General features: G+C 38.9%; 1 protein-coding gene across 1 annotated transcript in view; it reads right to left on the bottom strand.

The window, feature by feature from the left end:
- The window catches only part of EEFSEC (eukaryotic elongation factor, selenocysteine-tRNA specific), a 128610-nt gene extending 109203 nt beyond the window's left edge, over positions 1 to 19407 (bottom strand). Inside the window, exon 1 of the mRNA XM_075713752.1 lies at positions 19122 to 19407. Coding sequence (XP_075569867.1) covers positions 19122 to 19407 — 286 coding nt within the window. The remainder of the gene's footprint in view (positions 1 to 19121) is intronic.
- Between the last annotated feature and the right edge of the window lie 408 nt (positions 19408 to 19815).

The raw sequence follows: 19815 nt of genomic DNA on the forward strand, positions 1-19815 counted from the left end.
TTGATGCAACACTTTTGCATCATCAGCCACTGGATGTCTTGTGGAGATTAAAAATATTGTGGAGAGTTACTGTCTGTTTAGCAGAGAAAAAAAAGACAGAGTCCGTGTCAGAAAGGGAGGGGAAAGGAAAAGCCGAAACATGAGCTCATAAGCCTGTTATGGAGGATAAAGGCAGGCTTTGTTTTACTTTATTCATACCAAGTACGAACAAGAGACTCATCACTGTTTTGAGCTTGAACTGCAAAATTTGTTTTGTATGCAGTACTGCCAACTTTTTTTCCTCATGTAGCTAAACTACCCCTCTTTCTCAAAAATAGCTTCTGCTTATGATCCGATCAAGTATTTAAACCTAGATGAAATCTGTGTCATAGCAGAGACTATCATTCTGCCTATACTATAAATTTTGACACTTCAGAAGCACACACAAAGGGATTCTTATACAGTAAAGACAAACCTTGGTTATACGACTGATTCTGTCTTGAAGTTCTCATATGCACAAAGAAATAAAATTAAAACATATGAATATTTAAAAAAAAAATTCACTTGGAGGACACCCCGGATATCCAGCCACACTAAGAGTTAGGCAACAGTTATTAAATTGGAGATACTTCTTCAGACAAGAAGTATGACGTCTTTTTAAACTTCCAAATGCAGAAGTCAGTCCAAAAATACAACACAACATTTAAAAAGTACAGTCTTTGTGAGATTAAAGGAAAAAACCACTAGTAAAAAAAGGTCTGTCCTCTGACAGAAACACTACCCACCAGTGCTGTCTCTAAAACTGCTTGAGGGCAATAGCAAAAGGCAGCAAGAGAAAGCACAGTTTGGATTCTAGTTTCTTGCTCTTAGGAAAAGGCAAAGAGGGTGGTAATTTACCATGTACAACCAAATTGTACATGAAAGTTTAAAAACAGCCAATTAAAGCTAACATTATGGAATGGAACTGAGGGTCCGAGTGGAACGTATTAGACACGCATTCCAGACAATGGCTCCAGAGTCCGCCTGCGAGGCGGATGCTGCACAAAGTACAAAGGGTCAAGAAGTTCTCGAAGGGAACCCCAGCTTTGACCGGGAGCCATGACAGCCTGCCCAAAAGATGAATGTGGTGTCCAGCCACAGAATGACACCAAGGCTGTTAGAGCTAAGTAACACTTGGTCACCACTTGCATTGACAGAATACTATGGATAGAGCTTGAAAATTATGTCAGTCAAGGAAGGGCAAATCTCACTACGATTAAGAATCAAATGGAGGGGGAAAAACAAGGAACAAAGAAGAGACCCACTACAACTAACAGTAATAAACGTGCCTATTTCAGTTTAAGTCTCCTACATGTCTGTCTGTCTCGTACATTCAACTAGAGCTTTGCTTCTCTGTCAAGCAGTTCAATCTAGAATGACTAAAAGAGCTACCAATATCAAGCTGGAAGTTAGAAAAGACAAGACTACCTCAAGTTACCAGGACTATATTACATTTAGCCTTCAGAGTCTTTGGAGCATGATGAACCCCAATTTTGATGCAAGTTTCTCGATTTCTGTGACAGTAACACAGAAAACCGTTATGCTTCTATTCCTGCTGTAGCATGTAACCAAATGGAAAAATCAAGATAATAGAACGATTATTGCGTCACGTACTTCAACATACAACTCCATCCATTCATTCAACTTCACAATACACACTTCTATGAGACTTCTAACACTAACACTCTAACTTTCAAACCTTCACCAACTCCAAAAGCCAACAAGAATTATAACCCTTACAAGAACAGCAGCGTTGGATCAAGAATGAAAAATGTATCCATATAAAAAAAGTGAGGTTGTCATCAAGAAAGACACCCTGCAAACAATCTCAGTTTTTATGCCAAGTTTTATTTCAAGCACCTGCATTACTACACAGCTATAGCAGTATGGCACATGGAAAGAAAAAAAATCTCTAAAACGAATCAGTCCCAAACAATTAAATTAAGGATGCCAGCTCTGGGAAATAGAATACTTTCATTCTCTGCACAGATAATCAGAGCCAAAGTAAACAGCAGTATTTTGGAAGACAATTTTTTCTGGACAGTCTAGCCAGCAGTCAGTTAACCTGCCTTGCTGCAATGCTGAATATTAGGTGCTTTAACTTACAAACTTTAGATGAAGAGATGAGTAGTTGAAGAGTTAATGTTGTCACTAAATTGTTCTTGCTAAGGTTTTAAGAGTTAATACTGCACTACCAAGGAAAGTTTTTATATGCAAAACCACTGCAAACTTAACACTTGAAACCAAACTCAAAGCAGTGATCTATTAGTTTATTCTCAGTTCACTTTAACAGTTTTCAACATTCACAAAGGCTGTAACTTCTGCTTGTTTTAAAAGATAAATTTGATTCACCACTCAAATTCCAAAAAAGAGATTTATTTTGTACTCAGTTCTCTGGCCTTCAGTCCATGGCAGACTTCATAGCCCTGTCTAATGATTCAATATCGAATCATGACGATAATAAGCATTCTGCATAGCTTGTCATTCCACTAAGTCACACCACATCGTGCCAGGGAATCTTCTCCGAGGAAGCCATTATTGAGCATATGGTACTATTTCATACTTCCTGCCAGGCCAACAGAAGAGCTTTTGACAGTGTATTTATTTTTATTTAAATTTTTGCTGACTAGGACTGCACAAGACACACACCTCATTTCAGAGTAGTCCCAAGGGATCAACAGTCATATAAATCTCACATCCCAGTACTTTGGGACAAAACAAACTATATCATGCTGGATACACTATCTAAATTGCCAACACTACAAAGCACTCCAGATATCACAGGTTGTATGGTATTTGTGTTTCACATTAATACATTCTCCATATAATTAATAAAAGTCCACCGTAATATAAAAGGTGATGCTCACTGTAAAGGAGGAAAGCAGTGCAGAGTTTAATTACTAAATAAAGCTAGACACAATACTTGCCAAGATTAGAATTTATACTGCATTAAGAGGGGCTGGAATTTAATGATCTATAACCACACAGAGATAAGAGACAGTAGCAATGCTTGAGTAAATGTTTTCAACAGTACTACTAAGAGGGAAGGTGAAAAAGCTAAGGCATCATGATTTATAAACAGATGACTTTTTAAAAAATTTGACAGCAGAATAAGTGCCATAAAAAGATATTCCAAATATCACTGGTAGAGTATTAGTCTAAACAGAAAAAAAATATTAAGGTGCTTTGAATTATTTAAAAAGAGATACTCATGCGAATGAAGTTTCACAGCCAACTAAGGAGCAAAATACAGACCTGGATTGAGTATGTACTGGTTTGGACCTTAATCCTGCAAGCTCCCTTACAGAGTTAATTCCCATGAGGCTGCATGGATGCAGATCACCCAACTGGGCTCTGAACTGGTACTTCCACAGAGCCACAAGCGTGCACGGCACTTCACAGATAAACACAAAACAAGGCCCCAGCTTTAGAAAGCTCACAGGCTGAATTTGGACCAGTTGCTCCCTAGAATAATGAAAACATTTTAATCTCAGACACAGGCAGGTTATTTTATTGCTTTGAGTTTTATACTTAGAAAAGCTTAGAGCTTGTGACGTAAACATACAGAAACCATCAACATACAAAACCAGTCCTTCCATCTCTCAAAACCCTCACAGTTAAGAAAAAAGTTTTCTATTAGGTATTTTGAAGAATCTCAAAAGGTGAAGTTGTTCAAAACAACCCTGCACAGTAATTTCATAGTACAGCTCAAATACTATATAAAACAGAACATGCTTAGATTATCATAGATATTTCAGAATAATTCAGAGCAAGTCCTCCAGCATTTTCTCTAGGATGAACGAACAACTGAACACAAGTGCTGACTCAAAGATACAGGCATTTTACAAGTAGTAGTGGCAGTTTGTGTAAACTAAGTTTGTGAGCAGTAACATCTGTTGGTTAAGTAAAACATCGCTCACAATCAAAACCTTCATCAAGCCCAGAGCTGTGCTTCTGTGACCAAGAATGGTCATCAGAAGGAAAAGTACAACAGGTCTCCCAGCTCTGCATCCCACACTCACTCTACATTTCATTTGATAATTAAGAACCACTTCTTCTCTCCCAAATCTAAATCTGAATTTTCAAGCTAAAACAGAGGCTGACTACATCCCCAGGGAAGTGGGAAGAACGCCTACAGAAAACAAAGTCTGCTCAGAATACACATTGCTCTGCCAAGCTCATGTGACCAGCTCTCAGGAATGCTAGCACTGCTCAAGTTATTCAATGGAAATATGCAAACAGACTAAGAATCCTAGATAAACAAGAAAATAATATGGAGTGCAAAGCAGTAATGCTTCTACTCCAAAGTATTTCACACCTGTAAATTTGCATTTCTCTGTTTAAAAATGGAACAATGTAACTAGCACATTTCAGGAGACCACTAGTCACAGCAAAAATTCAGAGAGCAGCAACTACAGGCACTGAGCCATCATTATCTAGCTTGGACGGGATTCTAGAAATGAAGTGCCCAGAAGTCCAGCAAAATCATCTGCACCTGCTAATCTCACCTCTGTGATACAATTTCTCAGGTGACCAAGAGAAGAAATTCCTAAGCAAGAATGCAAAACAGTATCAAAAGTATATCAAGAATACTTAAAGGTTACACACTTCCCTCGTCACAGAGACCCATTCTTAGATGCTTTTGCCTTGTACAAGATTTTTTTTTTTAATATTCTTAACTATTACTTTTCACATTTTATTAGGTCTTGTTTCCCATTCACATCTTCCAGACTCAAAGAGAACAACAGATTCCAAATTGAACTTCTAACCGTAAGAACAAGAATTACAGAACAAGGGATGGAAAACTCAGAATGAGAATTTCATTTCAAATGAACTTCAGTAAATATGCTTAATGTGTTATCTAGCCACTTCAGTCTTCACATCAAACAACAGAGACAACTGCTGTTGAAGAACCATATAATAATAATGGAAAAGAAATACAAAGGAATTTCATTAAGTATATCATTATTGACAATTTACTATAGACTTAAATTAAATTTTGTTAGAAGAGTTCCTTAAAGTACTTCCAATACATTATTTTTTATTAATTATGTTTAAAATGTCACAGTTAATCTACTTTTGAGGAAAAAATTATCTTGCCATTTTGTAAAAATATAACATTGAAATAAAGTGTACAAAAAGGAAAAAAGGTAAGTAATGTAGGTACAGAAAATGAAACAGTCCTTAATGACTAGTCTACATGGAAGTAAAAAAATTAGATAAAAATCACATAAATGGGTATTTAACATTTCTCCTCCCTTAATAAAGTAATACTACCATCCATTTACATGATTTTTTCCTCTAGTGTCCTGTTAAGCAAGGTACACATTGGGGGGGGGGGGGGGGGAGACCCAAGAGATCACAAGGTGAAAAAAAAAAACCCCACTGCTCGTTTGTTGTCACCATGTTTCAAACTTACACAATGTTCTCTCTTACTCAGAAAAATAAGAGTTAAGTACACAAGGAGAAGATTTGCCTCTCTCAAAGAGCTACATTCTGTCTGTCCAAGGAAAATTAAATCACAACGTCTCAGAGTATACAAGTTTTAGGAAGGGCTTTACCAGCAACATAAAAGCTTTGAAGTTTTCAGTACCAAGAGATAGCAGCAACAATCTATTCCCTCTGCAGCAGCACTGAGCAAAGAAGCCTATTTCATTTCAATTCTGTTAATAAACTAGAACTCAAGCTTGTGTGCTGTCCAATCTGGAAACGAACTGAATACATAATTTTCAAACATACAAACAAAAAAAATGAAACAAACAGAAGTGAAGCAAAGGTGGGTTATCAGCAACCCTACTCCCCCTGCCACAAACCATTCTACTTCACAGTCCACCAGTGCCCACCTAAATTTAATCCTTATCCAGTTACGACAGAAAACTAACACGGGCAACTTTTGACAGTATTGAAATCTTTTTCTCTTCTCCTCCCTCTTACTCGTACAGGAAAGGACAACATAAAAAGTATCAAGAAATTGCTCTTCAACCCCATTTCACACTGCATTGTCCCTCCTCTTCTCCTTCTCTCCCCACCCCCCTTAAGAAAAGGAAAAAAGATCTTTTAATTCATTTGTGAAACTGCCAGTTTATGAACATGCAGAAAAATCCATTCCAACTACAAGCTTCAGGATCAGCCTGCTACACTGCTTATTCCCCTGCACCTGAAAGAGGCATACCGTGAACCACCGATGTCCAGCAGACAAAGGCAAAGCCTGGAGACGGACTTCAGGATTTCTAAAAGGGGGGGGGGGGGGGGGGGAAAACACAACTCATATTTTCCACTTTTCTTCAAAAAAATCAGGTAAGATTATCATTAAAAATAATGCCAAGGCTATAAACCCCTCTCTACTGCTTTCATGCATGTTCTTACATGGCAAGAAAAAAAAACCTGCTGAAATTGCTAGGCATCAACCAAATTCAATAAACCAACACCATCTCTAACTGTAAATGCATCACTAAGATAAATGAACTCATAACTGAAGAGTACTAATCACTGCTTAATGAAACGCTGAAATCACCAAGAAAGAATACCGCCTTGGTAATTAAAGCTCAATTTTTTTGCTTGCTCAGAACTAACAGAAGTAGAAAGAGATATTACAATCCAAGCATTTAAAATATTTTCCAATGATCATTAACACTTAGCAGCAAACCATATTTTCCAGAATATATTTAATTTTGGGAAACTAGTTTGATGGGCTATTTTGCTGACCTACTACAAAGTCACATTTGCCGCCTATAAGCTAGTGGTGGAGCATCCTGTATTTCAATCACGACTGTTAACCGCATAACACTCTGCTTCTTATGACAAGTTCTCCTAACTGTACTGTTTCAGCTGAGCTGATCTTGGCTGCTTTTATTGCATCTATACTGTACTATACTTCTGACCCCTAAATGATTTTTTTTTTTTTTTAGGAAACATCAGACCCCACTTTAGCATCCTCTTAGCAGAAATACATTTCTTATTCACAGAACTTGTTTCACCTCAGAACAAACAGTGCATAAAGGGGAACTTACACAGACTAGGACAAAAGTACAAATCTTTCACAGAAAGCATAACAGCTTCCAAATAGAACAACATCATCCCCAAAATGTGTGCATTTTGATGATTTCCTCCTGGTGTCCTGAAAATCTTCAGCATGCAATAAAAACAGTAAATACAGTTGCATTTGAGATGCTATGAAATTGTTAGCTCTCCAATACAAAGTCAAAATGCTGCTGAAATATCATATGCTGCTAAAACAAATATTAGAAAGCTTAACCTGAAACATTTTTGTAACTATTTTGTTCCAACTGTTCTTATATGAGCCCACAAGTTACTGCAAAAAGGTTTAAAACAGTATGCATAAGCTTTGAAAGGATACTGTCAACTAATTTAAATTTCACATTAGTCAGTTCTGGTTTTACCTAGGATTGACTCAATTATACACAAGAACACACAAAAAAAATTCCATAAACCTGACATCACTTTATATGTGGTCTACTGTTTTCGTAGCTACGGTCTACTATTTTCTTAATGGGACAAAAATAAAGATCTTTAAAATTCAAAGGGAAAAGAAACAAGTACAGTAACCAAAATAACTTTGAACCACTACATCAATTTGACTACATTTCTAAAAAAACAGTGTTCTTTTAAAATAAGTTAAGGACTCGCTGGTTTCTTGGTGCAGGGTGGGGAAAAGAAACAGACAGCAGTGCTTACATTTAAAAAAAAAAAAAATCAAAAGTTATTTATGTTCACATTTGATTTGTTTGGTTTTAAATTACAACAAAGAAAACATGTTTAGGGACACATAATGAAAAAACACCCAAATACCCACCCACAATTTGTTAGCGAATACAGTTCAGTACTGAAAACACATTTGGACATGAACTTTCTGTAAAGACTGGATTTTTCAGCCACTGTTTTTTTGGATTTTTTTAAAAGAATTTAGCTTCAGTTCAAAACTCTTTCTTTCCCTTAATCAAAAGAGTATTTTCTCCATGCAAAGTTTGGTACAGTCTGATTTAACCAAATATACGTGATTTTTTTTTTTTATATTGCCCCTAGATGCCCTAAAGAGCACTACTGACAAGCAAATCAATTCCCACGAGAAATTCCAGTTATACAGCAATTTTGGACAGAAAAAGCTAGCATTACTGGATATCATAGTACACACCAGAGAGAGTGAAGGGAGAGCTCAGTTACAAACACATGGGTAAACATCACCAGCCACCACAACTTTATCACAGCACTTGAAATAATGGGAGGATCTCAGTTGTCAGTCAGGTGAAAAGTCTACTCAGGGAAAAAAATACACATGTTGGCCCCTACCACAGGGTGAAAACCTATCACACAGCAAGCAAATGGAAAGAACAAAACTATTTCCTTAAACAACTTCCTTAGGGATGCCTGACTTGTGACTTTTGAATGTTTAGCAATACTGTTATTATGCCATACACAAGGATAAATATTATCAACAATTATCTCAAGGTTTTTTTTATCATGGATTTTATTTACACATAAACACATGCATATAATTTTGGTGTAAAAACTTGCTTTTCAGGCTTTAAGGAATTTTTAAAGTGAGGCATATGACCATATTATTTGAAGTTATAGTATGGCCAGACAGCAGCCAAAGTTTCAGTGTTACATGCCCAAAGCTGGTCCCTGAGGTGAATAGCACTGTTGACACCTGGGATTTTTTTTTTGTTGTACTTTTCAATACTCTATACTGAACACTCATTGTCTCACCAAGATCAGGGAAAGATTCTGATGCCGAGTGCTTTTAAGAATGACAATGTTTTGGGGTTTCTTTAGTCTCTAAGTGCAGCCTAGACACTTTAAGTACCATTTGAACCATTTTCCTTATTCTCTGATGAATGTCAGTTCTTCTGATGTCTTTAAGGGATACTTCATAATAAATTAAGAGCTACAAGCTCCAAAAATTTTGTACTTAACACACAGTACGTGATTTTTCCATAAATCTCCAAAGAAGTTAGGGGAAAGTATGGTTCCAAAGTTGCATAAATACAGAACTGCACAATAAAATCAAGTAACACAAAATACTTATCTGAATTTTTCCATCACACAGCAACACGGATGCACATGTATATTCCAATTTTGCAGGATCAGGCAAGCTATCTCTATAAAATCATGTGTAATTTTTTTCATATCCACATTCACAGACACATTTATGTTCAGTTCCTCCACAACCAGCACTACCATACTGGTATCAACCTTCAAGATGCTGAACACTTTCAATAAACACTGAAGTGTGAGAGTTAACAGTAATGCTTACTTGCTGATAGGTCCTAAGCCCTTTGCAATTTGGGGGAGACGCAAGCCCAGCTCTATTTCATGGCTGCACTAGGTTAAGAGCTTACCCTTGAAACAGATCACTCGCAGAAACCTACCTCGACCCACATTTACTACTTTGTCTTCTCTCCTATTCCAACAGATGACCAAAACACAAGAGCTGCTACTGCTCCGATTGAGTGGTAGCAATCATCCGAGAGTGGGCGACAGCCGAACGAGAGCAGCACAAACCCCAAAGAGGACTGAGGCATGCCACTATTACTTTACATATATATTCTAAGCCACATTTTAAATCATTTCACACACTACCATGTCAGCGTGGATAACCACTGCCAGAACACGACACAGAATCCCCCGAAGTCAACCACAGGTTCAGGTAATCATGACCTCCCTTTTTACAACATAAATGCATAATTTCCGCACCACTCTTTGATGAAGGGACCACAGACTTAAAAAGAGGAAACAATTACAGTCATTAGAATTTCACCCAAGCATGAGATTTAATCTCAGGCCATGGTCTTGCCAATGGCTGTGGGGGTCTCAATGGACACAAAATTGCTCTGTGGGAGAAAAAAAAAATGCCTCGATGATGACATTAGTCAGCAAGAGAGACCAAGCTTTGTCCTCCATCCAACAGCACAGTCAAATACAAGGAAACCATTTTCCCTCCCCCTCTTCTTGATCCTAAAAAAGAAAACTACAATAATTTTGTTTCTTTGTCTGAAATGCAGTTTTTGCATGCTTTGGAAACTTTCTTCTCCAAAGCAACACTGCTGGGAAGGAAGTCTTCAATATAAGAAAAGTAGATTTAAGCATGAGTAAACATCTATGACAAAAGGTATTTCCCTTGCCTATCCTGGTTAATATAATTGGATAGTTTTAGCAATAATTCCCAAACACTTCTATAGGTTTTTTCCCCCTTCCCAACAGGTTCTCAAAAACAATTTCAAATTTTACACATACAGGAATCATCTCTAAAATATGCTCACCTGCTCTACAATACATTTAATGGAAATACAAGACAGGTGAAACTCTGCTGAACAAATCAAGGCAAAGTTCCACAATTAAAAAGAGTGCCCAAGATCTGAGAGTACCAGCTACTCTTATATGCCAACCATATGTTGCATCCCAAATAAGACACAAAACAAAGGAAAACTTTGGCACAGAAGGCAAGTGCATGCTACAGGGGTTTAGATTAAATTCACTTTTTTGGCACTGCACAAAAAGCAGATCTGCAGTGGACAAAACAACCTTCATGATCCTGCTACAGCATGAAGTAAAAGAAAATAAGAAGTTTTTAAACAAAACCATAAGCCCAAATGACTCGTCTCTTCTCTGGAACCTGGGGTGAGGAGCCTGGCTTCTTACCCAGGTCAGCTTCTCCTGTAAGTCTCAAAATTCAAACTCTGATTTTCACTCCCCCTTATCATCCTTTACCCCCATGGTGCTCCTAAATACAATTTATTCATTTTTGTTTAAGCTATCCTCTGTATTCCATTTCCTTTTCTTCCACTATTCACCAACTCGTTCTGCTGTTACATTCAACAAATATATGTATTTGTTTGTCTGGTCGCAACCACCGCTAGTGCTGGCAATGCTGATAATTACAATCTAATGTAGAATTAATCAGCTTAAGTTTGAAACAGAGACCATAATTCAACTTGGAAGCCAACACTAACTTTCATGTTCACTTGAAGAGATTAGATAGGCTGTGCAAGAACATTTTGGTAGAATAACTGATAAGGAGATAGGAAATAAGAATTATTGGTATTTACTTAGCCTGCAACACTTTTTGGGAGCAAACAGTTTAAAGGAAGCACTTCAGAATGGCTATTTAATCTGAATTTTACAGATAGCACTGAGAATATTTTCTCACAGAATGCACAGTATCTTTGCAATCATAGCTATTGCACGAGCTGTTCAAGTCTTTCGTTGCTGGAGCTCTCACTCAATTTTGCTCCGTTATGAGCTGTGACCCACAGAACACAATGCATTCAAGAATCCAGCTGAAAGTTACCACCGCAGAACATCTGTCCTTGCTCTTCAGCTTGCCAGGCCAACTTTAGGGTTCCCAGACAGAAAAAAACTAGCTGCCACACAGAGAAACAACTTTTTATTCCACTTAACAGACTTTAACAATGACAACGTGGGGATTTGGTTTGCTCACTTAGCTAGAAGATCTGTCGCATGTCTGCTTTACAATTATAACCTAGTTTCTTCCATCTGCATTTTGTTTTCCCAGGGGTTTTGATGAACAGTACTTTGTAACAGTCATCCAGGAAAATACATTATACTTCTAGTACAAACAAAAAAACCAGAGAAACATATTAAGGAAGCTAAGTTCATGCCTCCATCAAGCTAAACTAGCTATTAAAAGTGGGTTCTATACATAAGCAACGTATCATTCAATATCTAGCATCTACTAATTGAAGACAACTTCTAAATCAAGCTGTAGAACAAATACAGTAGAACCTTATTAAGCCAGCTGGTTGATTAGCAGACCACTGAATTGCTAAATTGGACTATTTAGCAAGCAAATGTATCCATCATCAGTAAAAATACTACTTTGAAAAATGTGCTTTAAATTTATTTTGACAAGGGTAATTTTAACTATAAACATGCTTCATATTTTACAGTAAGTTGTTCTAGATATTATACAGGTATTTATAAGACTTCACTACATTAGCTGATATTTAAAAACATCTAAAAATGGATTAATAAGGATTGGCCACTCTCCCAAACAGCTTACAAAATTTCAAGCGAGGAGAAACATGAAGCAAAAGTGAAATGAAAGGGTATGTGTGGTTATTTGATGAATGCTTGCACACAGTATGATGAACAAAGAAATTCTGTTTTTAAATCAATAGGAAGAGTGATCAAACAGACTTAGTCAGCACCATTACAGCACTTGGTTATTATGTTTTCCTGAGAAGCTGTCAAGTTTTTGTGTCAAATAATGAAGTGTGAATTAGCACAATTTTGTTGTATACAAGCAAGTATGCACACAACCACTCAAAAGCTTTGTAGAAAAATTGTCCTATATTAGCAAGAGACAATTTATCATTCAAACCAGGTTCAATAAAGCCACTCCTGTTTACAATCTACGTTTAAGATTGAGAATTCAATTATAAATCAGAACAAAATTTGTACAATATTTGTAACTGAACATAGGAAACAGTACATTCTGACAGGATTCTAACAAGAAGTAAAAGAGAATGTGATTGTTCACTATAACTTTTGAGATCAGAAGATGATAGCTCTCTTGATCCTTTTAAACTTTTCAACCCATAAAAGGAAAGGAAGACTCTTCCTGCCTTGCTCTCTAGTATTACCTAACATTGATGTATAGTTTAGGAGCTTATTGAAGGAAATCAGCTTCAAGTCAAAAAAGCAGAAGAGGGCATAGAATAGAAATCATAGCAGCCAAGTCTCACTGTCACATCACTCAAAAAAACCATTCTGTATTAACATACAGAAATGAGAAGTGATGCATAATAAATGGAGTCAGAACCATTAAAGTTATAATACAGACACATAAAAGTCCACATGAAGACTGCCATTTTAAAGCGCCCTGCTGTACACACACAAAACCAAGTTCATTCTACTCTTAATCTCACACAACAAACCCTATATAGCACAGAGGTGGTTCAAAACAGATTTAGTACAACTACCCGGCTTTTGCTCAGTTATTAAATGACATGGGGAAATAGGGGAAGAAATAAAATAATTGTGTGCACTAAATTCCATGGTTCCCACATCACCAATTGCTTTACAGGTTAAACTAGATAAACTTTCCATAAACGTAAATTTAAAAAAAACACCAGCCCTTTATGTTGATGAAGAGTCACACTGCTCATATGCAACTTCAGTGAAAACCAGTTGTTTCGTCTCACCTGTGTTACTTGCACCTCATGTAACATGTAAGACAACATACCATACATTTTTATTGCTTAAGGTATAAAAAGCACTATCCAAATTGTAGATGAAACAAGCTTAACCTTCCTTAAAACACAGAGGGTATTTTCTTTAGGAATGGGAAAATTAAGCCACAGTTGTGTTCTAAATCTTCTACTTAATTCTGTTTCAATGCAAAGTAAGGTCACTCCATCCACCCTGACCTGTTACCCTATGTATTTATCATTAAGATCCTACATTGTAAGCAAATGCTGCCCTCTTGTGCACTGTAATATATCCAGTAGACAAAGTTGCACTTTGGGGGTTAGGGAGAGGGGGGATTTTAGAGCAGCAGTATTTTTATACCAGCCCTTCCCTTTATGCATAGCTCCTTAATTTAAAAAGTGGCTTTCATTTTAAAATGTCGGTAAAAATACTCCTTTAATTTGTCAGACAAGTATCACGCACCAGCCAAATTACTTAAAGTGAATTTAAAAAGTTTCAATTTCAAAAGTGTTTTCTTTTACAGAAATAAAGTTTATTTATTTGCATTTTTAGTACAAAGCAACGTCAGCAATTTGCAAGCACCATGAACCCAAGAAGTTTAATAGCATTTAGAAAAAATTCACATTAGTGCTACTTCAACTTTCTTGGCCCATGAGTACTTCTATAACATCAACCACTACCTAAAGGCTCATACATTACATGGGAATTGTATTTTTTCACCAGAACAAGGTTCATTACTGGTTCATTACTATTACTCTCACTTCAAGCTGGCAGCCAAAGTCCTCAGGACTCTCCAGTGACTTCTCTCTGACCAGAACAGTAACCACTGAACAACACAAGGCACTCTTTCCTCCAAAGAACAGGTTTCTTTTCAACATGTGCACTCAACAGCAAGAGGCCTCCACATAAATTTAAGTCATACATACATATGCTCTACAACTATAAAACTCTACTTTTGTTCACTCACCTGGAATGGAAAAAACAGTAACTGTCATACCTTCACAAAGATGTCAACAAGCAAAAGCTGACAATGACAGAAGTGTATTTTCATGACAGTAATACAAAGGTAACATGGAGTTTACAAATCCTCTTAAAAGCTTACCAAAAAAATCAGCAAAACAACTAATCCATGACAAAAATACTTTTTTTTTTGGTGCTGTGTTAACCTTACTAATAATCTGCATCTGACCAAATTTGAATGCTGGTAGCAAGACCACATTTCCCTTGATCTTCCAAGACTGTTTTCATTGTACTCATTTGCATCAGCAAGACATGTTTTTGCTATGCTCACTTCCCCCTCCCCAAGCTCTTGTGCAAGTTCAAAAGTCTTGGCCCTTCCAATGTATCAGGTATGAATTAATATCCTTCCTTAACAGAACACAGCAGCAAAGTGGAAACAGACACTTGCAAGACAGTTTTCTTTGAAAGGAACTGCAGGGACAAATGGTGACAATGAAGCTCTAGTTATAAAGTAAAAAGGTCAAAGGTTCAGACAGGCATAAGGATTATAAAACTACAAGTTTGTCAGAATTCCACCACCCCCCGCCCTGACCAGGTTTAGACAACCAGGGTCAAGCAGCAGCTTTCCAATTAAAACCCTATAAAGCTACTCTGTCCTTTGAACTTCATAGGGAAAAAGAGACAACTTTCTTTTTTAGAAGTTCTTTTGAGGACCCATCTCAAAAATCAAACAGAATAAAGGGCATCTGACAACAGCTCACCTAAAACAAACCCTGCGGTATCCCTTCACTGCGTGTGTGTGGGGGAAGCTAGGATGAGGTAATCATGTTCTTCTGTATTAGTGTGCTGACCCTTTGTAGGGCATGAAATTAACCATCAGCAAGTAAAAAAATCTGCTACTGGTTAAACTACTTTGCTACGCAAAGTGGTCTTAAAATGAAATATGGGGATTGAATTTCTTCTGGCAGATTAACTCATATAACCTCTCTGCAGGCATCCCTTACTGCTGAACTCATTTGAGAAACCATTCCAGACCCTACTGGATGCATAGGTCTATGACAAACAAATGTAAAAGCAACTCGTCTTTTACTTTGAGGACGTTAACATCAGCTTTGTGGAAGATCAGAGAGCTGAAATTTAAAAAAAGAACAGAAGCTTTAAAAAAAAAAAAAAAAAACCAACACACACACAGAGGACTGACAGAAACCACCCCATCTCGATGTCAAATTTTAACAAAATACCACTCTAAATCTCTACAACAACAGAAGAAAGCAGTAATGACAAAAATAGCAGTATTGCATTTTGCAGTCATTCCTTCAGTGCAGAAAGCAAGCACAAGGCTGATGTAGATGCTTCTTACTGCCTGTGACAAGCTAAAGAATTGACCGTTAAAATTCAGTTATTCAGGTTTGTTTTCTCTGTTAGCAAGTCAACTACAAACAGCTATAAATACAGTATTTGTTGCGTTGCTTGATACATGACAGACAAGATCCTTCTAGAGCACAGGAAAAGTCTTGAAGTTACTGTAAAATAAAGAGAGTTCTATTCTTGCTTTTCAAAAGAAAAAGAAAGAAATACATGACAGTCCAAGCCATACAGCTATCCACAGTAACTTAATACCTTCCTGTCACATCAGACACACAAGAGTCTGCTGTTGAAGAATAAACCAGTATGGTTTAAATACAAGCAAAAGCCATGATGCAGTAAGTCAAGCAGCTATCATTTATTCCATTCCAACCTTGACTATCACCTTCCAGCCAAAACTTTAAGAAAGCATCTTGGGTGGACTGTCTGCAACATTTCCAATTCCCAGTATGCAGGTTAAAAAAAAAAAAAAAAAAAAAAAAGTGTTTTGATTTAACACTTGATATGTTTGGTTTTCAAGGACAAGCTTTGCAGGAAAAACGTAGCCACACAGAATGAAATACGACTTCCATTTTCCATTCCATTTGGTTACTGCTCAAATACTCTGCATTCATCTAATCCTAAGGTAATGTCTCTAAAAAAAAAAAAAGCATCTTGTGAGTGACTGTGAGAAGTATTTGCAAGGTCAAGCACTACCTGGCACAGCATGACAAAAGTGCAATACTAGATTCAGACATGAAAAAATACATTTCAAGAATCAGCTACATACAAAAACATGTTAAAGAATGGTAAATAGTATCATTTCATCTGAAAGCACAATTATCAGCCTTGCTCAGCAAAGGAATTAATCCTTAGAGCACTCTGGGAGCACAGAAAAGATGACAGTTAGAGAGGATTGAATTGGACTAGAAGATAGCCTGGGACATAATGGTGGTACCCAGCCACAGCAGACAGCGTCTCCATAAGACAGGGTCACCAAGGGGGAAGTCAACTAGTTTACACCACCTTCAATGAAAAGAAAAAAAGACCTTCAAACAGTAAGAGCATGCAATAACGTACTTTCACACCTGCAGCTTCTACTCCAAAAGCTGCATGCACACGACTAACATATGAGAAGGCTGCTTCAGAGCTCTCTGTTGTCCTTCCACCCCCCGATTCCTCACATCCAGCTCCCTTTCCCACAGCCCTCCTATCTCTGGTTTTTCTGTAGGTTAACTCACACCTACAGCTATCACAGGACTTAAGTCAGAAGAACAGTATTTTAAAGAGGTGCAAGAAATCCGAGATGCAGAATAAACACAGGAAGATAAAGTACTTTGCACTTACATTTTATTTAAAAACCTTATGTATAGAAAATCTGTAGTAACAGGGAAATCACAGATTCCATCAAAAAGAAAAAAGTAGTAGCATTCCTGGTTGCAAAGAAAATGCTTGGAACGGTGAACCCTGAACACTCATGATCAGGAAGCAGATGAAAACAACCTTAATTTTTAAAGTATCATTATCTGGGAGGCCTGGCTTCCTATTTCTGAAGAGTTGGAAAAGTTGGCAATATTGAAATACTGACATCTAAACATTGAAAGATGTATCCTGTTACACAAGATATGCTATACTTCAGTTTGAGTTTCACCAAACCATGCTAAAACTGTAAGCATCTAAGTAGTCCCACAGGCACAGATGAGGTTTTATCTTTTTCAGGTTTCACCTTTTAAACCTGGTAGTTAAAGAAAAAAAAAAAAAAAGCATCCACTATCAAGATACATGTATGCTACCAAGCAGACAATATTTTTGCATTTTCTCTACAACTCTTTCTTAATACACAGAATTGCAGTAAGTCACACTAATCAAATCTTTTCACTAAGGTACATAATCTGCTATAACTGGAACTAAGCAAGTTTGACGTGCTTATGTGCCTGAATTGCTACCTGTAAAGAACCATGTTTGCTGGGAAGAAAACTATCATGCCATCTAGTCTACTCCACTTCCACATCTTTTCTTCTCCCAGCATGGCCTATCAATAAGGAAATCAGAATAACTTATTCAACCATTGTGGACACCTGTGACTAAATGTGTTGAAGTTCTTCATAAAAATGATAGGAAGCAGCAAGAAGTCTATGTATTAAACAAGCACCCCAGATAAGTGTTAAAGTGATAAAAAAAGCTGTTTTTCCAAGTCCTCTTCATGAGAAAGTTTACCCTACTCAGATAAGTTGTTTCAGGCAAAAAGGAATGTCTAACTACAAGCCACTCTTCAGTATATCCAAGAAAAGTTACCATTTGCAAAGTCAGCTTTGTTCTTTAGAAGATAACTAAGTGCTTACAATTACTTAAGAATGACAGCTGATTGTAAAGTACAGAAGACGACTAAAAGACCACAGTTTTCTGGAATTCAGCACACATTAATGGTACACAGCACTTCTCCTGAAGTGAAATCAAGAAATAAGTAAATATTTATTATCCTATCCAAAAGAAATACAAACAATACAATGTAATTACTGATAACACCATTTACAAATAATACATCTGTTGAAAAACAGGTTAATTAGTACATCATGAAAAATAATGTGGTCTGAACCTCAGTCTAGCTGAGAAGAAACATACACTGCATTACAAAACTACCACCTAGCTGACACTAAAGAGACACTAGCAGAGGAAATGCATAGGAAGTGAACTTTCAGAGGTCCCTGTAGTTGCAGTTTATCAGCCTGTGACTACGTTTAACAGCCTGCAGCTGCAACTCCATGATATCCCTAGTCAAGCACCAACCAACCACCTCTTAACTCTTTTTATAAGAACAGATGGGGGGGGGGGTGTTAGTTCTCACAGAACAAGGTTAACTAATTTAAAATGCATTCTAATACAAACCAGATTAACTTTCCAGTATCATCTACAAAGACTGAAATGGAAAGTTACTAAAATCCACAAAACTATTTCTAAACATAAGATTATCATGTTAGAACCCCCTAGTCTCTCCAAGACAAAAGTTCGGCATGAGCATGTCCAGCAAGTACACCACAGGTCTCAACCACAGAGAGTATCAAACTCTGACAGCTTTCACAAACAAGACAATAGAAATTAATATTGCCCTTTAACAAGTGAGAAAATAGAAATTAATATTGCATTTAAATACCACAAACAAAACTTTTTTTTTTTTTTTTTCAAGTAAGTGTAAGAAAACTGAGCAGGCCTGACTGTCCAAAGAGCACCCAAAGAATTCACATTTACAAACTGCTTTTCTACGAGTACTGGTATTTTGAGGGGCACTTGCGAAGAAGCAGAGGAAAGTCCGGGGGCCCGTGAATAACCTGACACCCCACCCACGCCTCCCCCTCAGTGGGCACGGCCAGGCCGCCAGAGACCCCGGGGCCCCGCTAACACGGGCGAAGCTCCCGGCACAGATACCCTCCGGCGGGCGGGAGCGGCCCTGCTCGCCTCACCGCGGGGCGCCGGGATCCTGCCGAGGGCTGGGGCGCTCCGAGGCACCAGGCCGGCCCCGCCAGGCGCCCCGAGAGGCGCGGCAGCACCCCGGCAGGGGCCTCTCGGCCACCGGGGCGGGCAGGGGCGGCCACCCCCGCTGCCCCCCTTACCGCCGATGATGGTGCGGATGAGGGAGGCGTGCCCCGGGCAGTCGACCAGCGTGAACTGGAGCTCGCCGGGCCCCGGGCCCAGCTGCGGCGGCAGGGCGGTGCGCAGGCAGGAGAAGCCCAGGTCCAGCGTGATGCCCCGCGCCCGGCTCTGCGGCGCCCGGTCGAAGGCGGCGGTGGAGCCGGTGGTGCTCAGCGCCCGCGCCAGCGCCGTCTTCCCGCTGTCGATGTGGCCCAGGACGCCCACATTCACGTTGAGGACGCGGGGCGCCGCGGCCCCGGCGGCCATGACGGCGCTGCACCCGGCCGGTCCGTCCCAACAGCGCCCCTGCGGCAACGCGGGCCCCGCCGCCGCCGTTCCGCGCCCCCGACAAGCAGCCCTGGCTCGCCCCTCGGCACCTGCTGGCACGCTGCCTCCGCCAGGCCTCCCCCTCCGGGAGAGGCAATTAAAGCAGTTTACTTCCATGGCCACACACCCAACAGCTGGTGCCCCCTCCCCAGGTGTGTGCCTGGGGCTCGTCAGGGCCAGGCCTAATTGCGGGAGGAGGGAGCCAAGGGCACCGGCTGCAGAGAGCCCCCGGGGCAGGGGCTATCGTAACTGCCCCTGGGGCACCGGCACTTTGCCTTCATCTTGCCCACCCGAGTTAGTCACTGGAGGGCTGCTCAGCTCAGCCCGCTCGCTGCCACGGCGCACCTT

This window comes from Pelecanus crispus, chromosome 7 (genome assembly GCF_030463565.1).
Source record: "Pelecanus crispus isolate bPelCri1 chromosome 7, bPelCri1.pri, whole genome shotgun sequence".
Taxonomy (NCBI): Eukaryota; Metazoa; Chordata; class Aves; order Pelecaniformes; family Pelecanidae; genus Pelecanus; species Pelecanus crispus.